This window comes from Egretta garzetta, unplaced genomic scaffold (genome assembly GCF_000687185.1).
Source record: "Egretta garzetta isolate BGI_Z169 unplaced genomic scaffold, ASM68718v1 scaffold272, whole genome shotgun sequence".
Taxonomy (NCBI): Eukaryota; Metazoa; Chordata; class Aves; order Pelecaniformes; family Ardeidae; genus Egretta; species Egretta garzetta.
This window is the reverse complement of record NW_009258966.1, coordinates 2,482,139-2,489,989: the sequence shown is the minus strand read 5'-3', so window position 1 is coordinate 2,489,989 and position 7,851 is coordinate 2,482,139. Positions and strand designations below refer to the sequence as shown.

Sequence of the window (7,851 nt, the reverse complement as noted above, 5' to 3'; positions counted from 1 at the left end):
GTGCCCACACAAAGCAATGATGCCTATTCTATCTGTTTATTAAACCTTACCTGGTATGTGCTAAGATGCAGCAAGAAGCTACACAATATAAAACACCTCCAATCACATCTTTAGTTACTACATAATATTTGAAGTTTATATCCCATCATTAGACAACACTAATTGGATGCACCTGTCTAGCTCATCCCGTATTAGCCTTGTATCTACAGAATTAATGTGAAAAGATGCAGTAGGTACCAAACCATTCCTGGCATCTGTTGTCAAATACTTTGAATTCCACTCCAACAGGAACAGATTTATGAATATTACTGCCTGCACTGCTGATGTGCTGAGCAAAGAGCCAGTAATCGCACTACCTCAACGAAGCTTGAGTTTTCCCAGTGGCCTGAAAGCACAGCTAATTATGAACAGCAGTGAACTGGTACCCTTCTTGGTGGACAGCAATGTAAGTAATGATCGTCAGGTGGTAGATGAAATCCAGTATGTTAAAATGCAAGTTGACTACTCAAACTGTTACTCAAAGCTTTTTTGAAGACTAACACTCTCCATTCCCACTCGCAAACAAAACAATCAGACCACATTCATATATTAATTTTTATTTTCCCATACAATATTCACAGGGTCTGCTTTTTGTCTTATTCAAACTAAACTTTTTTTTTCCCCCCTCAAACTAAAACAAGAACTGACATTTCAGGACATGAAAAGAAGTTCTGTAAACATAAAACATCCAAGGAATAGCTGAAACCCAGGGCCTTTAGCGATTAAAAACACAGTTATATCCCCTTATAACGCAGAGCGTTTACTTGTGTATCACACTGTTAATCAAACTATTCTTTTCATATATTAAAAAGATGCAGCTTTAACCAAAAGTCACAACGCATTTCTTCACCCACTGCGTGTTAGCATGTGTTTTATTAGATCCTATTCAGTCACTTATTGTAAAAACTATATACAGCTATGTTTAAACATGTGTATTTGTGCCATGTTTTTAATAACACAAAAATAAAGGCATTTTTAAGCTATTGCTGCATATTACGCAGCAGGATACCAGAGGATTGGTTTGGACACCTAACTTCAATGCGAAAGTCAAGTCCACTAAACCTCTGCAGTGGGAATAATATTGAGCTGAACAGTCCCACTTCACACATTCAAACATTACAAAAGAGTAAAGAGACATGTACTTGATGGCTGACCGTGACCTGTTTTATCCCACTGTCTACCAATTTTGACAGCACACAGAACAACTCAGTGGAAAAAAACCCAACATGTTTCAATCTTTAAAATAAATGCTTTTGTTGTGATTAAAGCTACACAGGTGATATTCAAACTTCCGAAGATAGTAGTGGACACTGTCAAAACTAAATCAAGTTTTCATCTGACACTTGCACCCAAAGTGTACCACTTGCTTCATTATTGTGTGCAACACAGGACAAAAAGTACTGAGCATCAGTTGCTGAAGCACAAGAATAAAGCATATAGGTACCATCAAGAATATTGTGTGCAGGCACAGATTTGTATCTCAAGAAGCACTAAGTTTTTTGTTTTTTATCTTTGTGAGTCTATTTCTGGGAAGCCTGCATCCCAAAATGGGACTACAGTATTTAAAATTCAATACAGGACAGCAAAACTTTAAATATAGTCCTGCATTTTACATACATTAACTTTTTTTATACCCCTGTGACCTTTTAAATAATTTTTGAGCTGTTTTAGTTTTTTTTTTCAGTTTCCAAAAGAGCAGTTGTTCAGTTCACAACAGAGAATAGGTGCGCATTTGTTTATTTTTTTCAACTATTATGAGATTTTAAAAATCAAGTCATCTTAGATCAATTCTTCAGACTGCTCAAGTGTCCCCTGTACACATAACTTCAAATTTTTGCTAGAAATAATACAGGCAATTAACAAGAGTTTAGCATTCTTTCTCTGCTTGCTGAGAACTTGTTTCAAAAGCATCTTTTTAATTAGCCAGTAATATATGCCAAAATTTTTCATCTTAGTTTAGTTTGTGTGCACTTGGTCAGTTTACGTATTCCTCCAGAGCCATTTGAAGGAGTTCAGCCTTATTATGATCATCTCAATTCAAGCTCCTTGTAGGCATTTACTACCTTCCACATCCAAACAAAACAAGACTTTACAGTACATAAGCTACTAAAGACATGAGCAGTGGAAACAATGTAACTATAACTCTACCAAAAAGATAACCTGAAATATTTAAAACATTTCCTGACCACTAGCAAAAAAGAGTGGCAATCAGATGCACAAGGCCATCAAGTATCAGTGCACCACACATAGGAAAGTAAAATTTACAGCACTCGTGCAATGCAGTATCAATATCAAATTGGCCTCTTAATAGGAAAACAATTTAGTAAAAAGCTGTATGTATGTGCCTAACAAATAATATAACCTCATCCAGTGCTGGTGCTGTGCTGCTTAATAAACCAAGCTACTTCCGGTCTTAAATCCAAAAAGCAGCAGCAGCATATATGAGAACAGAAACTGTACAGTTTCAGTGACAAAGTTACAAGATTCCCTATTTTATTGCATGTTTTTAAATAAACTTGAAAATTTTTAATTTGAATAGAGAAAGTGGATCTCCTGAGTAGTCTCAGCTTACAATTTGCTCAGTGAAACAAACACTGTAAAAGAGGAAATGCACTTATTTTAATATGGAAGAATTTATGTTTAAGCAAACCTACTGAAGTATAAAATTTAGCAAGTTTTGAAGATGGAGACTTACCAGGCTGATGGAGAATTTGCACCATGGTGTAGTGTCAAGCTTGGAACAATTTTCCAAATAAGCAAGGGGTATCATTGGATTATTTTTATAACAGCAAATCAAAACGGTGCACTACAGTTCATCACATTTGCCTTTTTATAATCAAATACATTCAGCCTGAAAATTAAAATCAAATCAAATTTTTTATATATATTGGCTCTCATATCAGACACTAGACTGTTGGGTTATTTTAAAGTGTTACACTGCAGATGGCTAATCTTACTGGTAAAAATCAAACCCAGTTTGGATTACAATCAGTAGAAATGAAGAGAGGCTGGTAACTGCCAGATATATAATACAGGAATCAGAAAAAGCTTAAATTCCAAAGTATTTTTAGAATATTTCAAATCATGTGTCCCTTTCATAACATTTTAGGTCAGGTTTGTGATTTTTAAGGGATGAGGGGTAGACATATTTGAATGTTGCATATATTCAGATCCTTTGTAACTGCAATTCATTGGAGAACAGTAATTTTTACAGATGAGTAGCACACAATGACCTGAAGCATTACCACTACCAGTTATGATCCAACACGGGTTGTTGTGGTTCTCTTATCAGAGAAAAAGCTTTTGAGAAGAAATACCTGCCCGATACTAACGACAAGAAGAATGATTGCTTCCCCTATTGACCAGTAGGCCACCCTTGTGTTTAAATCCTCTGCTCTGCTGCGGCCCTGCGCTTCTCTCAAGCGGAAGTGAGTCTGATAATCGATGACGGACTTCAAAGCTTCATGAATTGAAACACATGCAGACTCCATCTAGAGAAGCAAACAAAGACACACCACTGAATTAAGAACACTTCTAGTGCTTTTCTGCAACGTTCTGTGGTTTGATACTCAAAATTAGGGTTCATGTAATTTTGCAAGCTAAGGATTAACTCAGTCCATTGTCAGACTGAAATACTGTAAATGCAGTAGAAATTTAACTTACATGGCTCAAACTCTGTACACAAGATGCAACAGACTATTCAATACAAAAGTGTGTAAAACTACATATCTAATAAAAGGCATCAGGCTCTGAGAATGACTAAACAAATCTTAAATTCATGTACGTTTGGGTCCAAAATTAAAATTAGAAACACTTTTGAAACGTCAGTGATCTCACAGTCATTAACTACACACACACACCAGGAAAACAAGCAGTTGCTTAGAACATGAAGATGCACGTAGTATATATTAAATGCCTCTGTGTTTCACAAGTATGACATCCTTCATTGCATAATTCTCTCTCAAGTGGTACAACATCCTAAAAATCTGTATTACTGAACAAAACGTGTTCTTTGGGCATGAGAACCTTCTCTTGGTCACACACACAAAAAGCAGTTAGAGAAAGGACAGTTCTGTTACATTTCAGTGCTCCTGAATGCTCCATAACATAATCATATAACAAATGCTTAACAAATGGCCCAACTTCATTGTCGGTTTTCATTACAAGACAGTATTACCAGTTTTCCAAGCCCTATATAATTTTTCACATAAGAGTCTTCCAGTTTCAGTTTATCTTCTGTAAGTTAAGTCAGTACCCCTCACTGTGTTTTGACCACCAAGACATTAATCAATAGATCTTCTTCAAAATACTTAATTTCTAGTCACAGTTTGTGCTTCTGTTTTATGGCTTAAAAATAGCATCTCCTGAAGATGAAGCAGCACAACCTATTACAAAAGGAAATGTTTAACACCTCGATAGGACCACTCTCAGTTACTTGTATCTGTGTCTAATCATCTTTTCAAATTGACGACTTTCAAGACAGGTGTCTAAACAAGTCTAAGATATTCTCAACAAGGTCCAGGAGGAGGTTTTCCAAACTAAGGTCTGCCATTGGTCACAACGATAAGAACATTAGTGGGCATTCATGAAGTGAGTGTTCCAAGGGAAGTTTTGATGGATTTAAATTGGGTAGATGTGGTACAAAACTGTAAAATCTGGAGAATATTATAATTACGCTCTGACACTTCATAATGTCCTACGAAGAACAAATATCTAGAAGCTAGCTAAATATGGCTGATCTTGTTCATGTGTTTATTTGGCTACAATTTTCTTCTCCATTTTAAAAATGCCAGTTAAACGAGCGGTCAACTTAAGTCCTCCCCCAAAAAAGACTCTACCACTTCAAATACAAAAACAATTCTCAAAGCTTCTCCGAAATTCGGAAATTTTGAAAACCCCAATCCAACAATATTTACAGTTCCCTTAACTAAAAAAACCAACAACAAAAAAAAGAAGATAGTAGCCTAGAGTTTAAGGTTTAAGTTAGTACCCTAATTTTCTCTTAAGCACTTGGTGATTCCTTCTCAGCTCTGCTCTGTGTTCTATAAATCCTATCTGTGGAAAGAAAGCGCATTTGTAGTAATTCAGATTATTTTAAAAGCACCAATCTATTGATCCTCAAAAGTGATGCAGATATCTAATGCAGCCGAACTTGGAAAAACATTGCTTCCACCTAGCAGCTGCTGTCAAACACAACAGCATTTTACCTGGGTAAGTGCAGTTACCCTGTTCTCACTAGGGAACAGCGGTGGATCTTCTCCAACCTGGAAATCAAAGTATACGGTTTTGTGTGTGAAAGTAGAGAATTCGTTGCTGAAGCAGAATTTGTATGTTCCATTTCTGGATGCAGTAAATGTGAAGCTATCATATTGTTTCTTCATCTCTTTGTACAAAACAATGCCATCCGGATCTTCCAACCGACAGTCAACATCATAATGGCCTCCAGTGATCACCTGAAGACAAAAAAAAAAAAAAAGAAATCGCCTTCTTAACAAAACAGATATTTATATATTACTTCTAAGAGAAGTATGATTCGTCAAGTAGCACTGCAAAATTTTTTGCTTTAACAAATGTTTCAAAATATAATGCATTAATTGGCTAGTCTTTTAAAGCAAGTCCGCAATATTATTTTCTTACGGAAGACGCTCAAAATACTTTAGGTTCAGGATATGTAATGTCAACTATATTTTCAAAACCATTAACAAGAGCAATTTTAGTTACTTGGTTATAAATAACTGTACATCAGCAAAGGCTAAAGTACATGAAACTTGACGGGGCAGCAAAGAGATTACTGTAACAAATCAACCCTTTCCTGTATTCACAAGCCCTCTGTGGCATTGATACAGCCGGAGGAGATTGCCAACATGCAGTAAGATGGCTCCTTTCTGTAGGGCCAGCAGAGTCTTAACTACCTTCTTAGCTCAAGCCGCTTTAGGCTGCAGGAATGACATTCGACCAGTAGAGCAGGTATTTCAACCTGGCTTGTATTGCAGTGTGCTTGTGAACAGAGCAATGTTCTGGGGGGCCTGTTGCCTCCCTCTTGCAGTTAGGCACAGCATTTCTTCCCAAGACCAGAACATCCGGACAATGCCTACAGTGACTCAAAACTTCACAATTGTCTCAAGGTTTTTTCAGGCTTTGATTATTGTTGGTCTACCGCATATTGCTCTGTAGACTAGCTATCCCACATCTACTAATTCATAGCTTAGGTATTCATAACGCACATGTTCTGAAGACTCTTAGGCTAGTAGTCTTAAACTTAATCCTTGCTCCAAACATTTGTTTTTAAGATAAAGCAAGCCGAAGGAGGAAGAGGCTTACATCTAAAGGCCTGTCCCCATTATATGCGTTCAGGACAGGAATCACTGAAATATTTCAGTGTCCAAGTATCTGCACTTCAGTTCACGCAGTATTATTTAAACCTACAAAAATCTATTCAGGTATCAAGTTATTAAAACGCTATCGTTAATGGTACAACTGAAATAACAAGGAGATCTGAGCAGTAGCTGCTCTGTAAACAGGAAGTTTTTCAAAGTTGGTAAGCAGTATCTTCACAGTTTTTCCAAAAATGTGATGATAGGATACAAAGAGCAGAAAAAATTTTGGATCTCTGGATGTCTCTCCCTGGATGTCTGCATCTACTTGGGATTTTCACACAGAAATGCTTACCTGGTTGGAAGGAAAAACAAAAATAAGATTTTCTATAGTGAAATGACGGTTCATTTTTGAAGTATGATCCCAAATTTGACAGGGGCGTGCTTTTTACTAATTACATGAAAGTCACTCACATGCAGTTGTATCAGACACCCTGAAAGGGCCAGTTTACATATACACAGTAAAGATTTGCCAGAGCTTTAAAGTTCCCCCAGTATTCCTTCCCACAGAGCTTGCTTGAGCCTCTCTCAGCTCCTGAGACTTACTGCCAAAGGACATGTGCACAGCACTTCAGTCTACTAGCGGACGGTCAAATCCAGACTTTATTTTTAACAGTGCTGCTCCTGTTCTGATCACTGACTAAAGTGACAACAGCAGGCTTATCTGTCCAGCAATCTCCAACGATATCTACTTCAAAACAGGGAGGCAAAGTACTGCACAGGAAAGACTTTATGAAAGTAACAGGCAGGAACAAGAAACATTCAGGTTGGGAAAAAAAACCCACATCTAAGAAAGAATATGTAAGACAGAGTTACAAGAACCAATGTTTGGCAGCAATACTTCCTAAAATATGAAAGGCAGGCCAGCAGCCAGGGAAGGAAAAAAACCCCCGGGACTTCAACAAAGGAAGTCGGACTATAAAAGTACACAGCACCTTCAAAAACCCCCAAAGGTAACTGTTACTCCCGTTGTCAAGGATGAATTCTTTCTCGTGATGCTGCTGTACTGTCAGTGACTTCCAAAGGCACCAAAACTGTCAGGGCTGTTTGCTCGATACATCTCAAAGCTGCACAGCGTGCTCTATCATGATGGCTGCACCTTCAAACTGTTAGAAATTGGGAAAAGTAAAAAAACCTGTGCAGCCTCACTTAATATGTGCACGTTCACCATCTTCAAGCAGATGTCAGCTGCCTGCGCATTTTATTTTTTCTAAGGCTCCTGTCTTGCTATACACCCGGGAGGCTTTGCTAGCACTGCACACCTATTCCATCACATTCTTACTGTTTGCGGCACCTCGCCGAGCGGGGCGCGTCAGGTATTCCCCACCCTGCTTTCAGATGGGACACACATCGCACGACAGCGATGAAGAGGAAAAAGCCGCGGCCGGTTTTTCCGGGCCAGCTCCGCACGTCCTGCTTAGCTCCAAACTCAGCCCAG

The 7,851-nt window shown here is 37.9% G+C and overlaps 1 protein-coding gene across 1 annotated transcript in view; it reads right to left on the bottom strand.

Moving 5' to 3' along the window:
* Window positions 1-607: 607 nt before the first annotated feature.
* The window catches only part of TMED7 (transmembrane p24 trafficking protein 7), an 8,392-nt gene continuing 1,148 nt past the window's right edge, over window positions 608-7,851 (bottom strand). The window contains exons 2-4 of the mRNA XM_035890225.1: window positions 7,349-7,429; window positions 5,247-5,492; window positions 608-3,530 (exon numbers count right to left, since the gene is read on the bottom strand). Coding sequence (XP_035746118.1) covers window positions 3,294-3,530; window positions 5,247-5,492; window positions 7,349-7,429 — 564 coding nt within the window. The 3' untranslated portion in view covers window positions 608-3,293. The remainder of the gene's footprint in view (window positions 3,531-5,246; window positions 5,493-7,348; window positions 7,430-7,851) is intronic.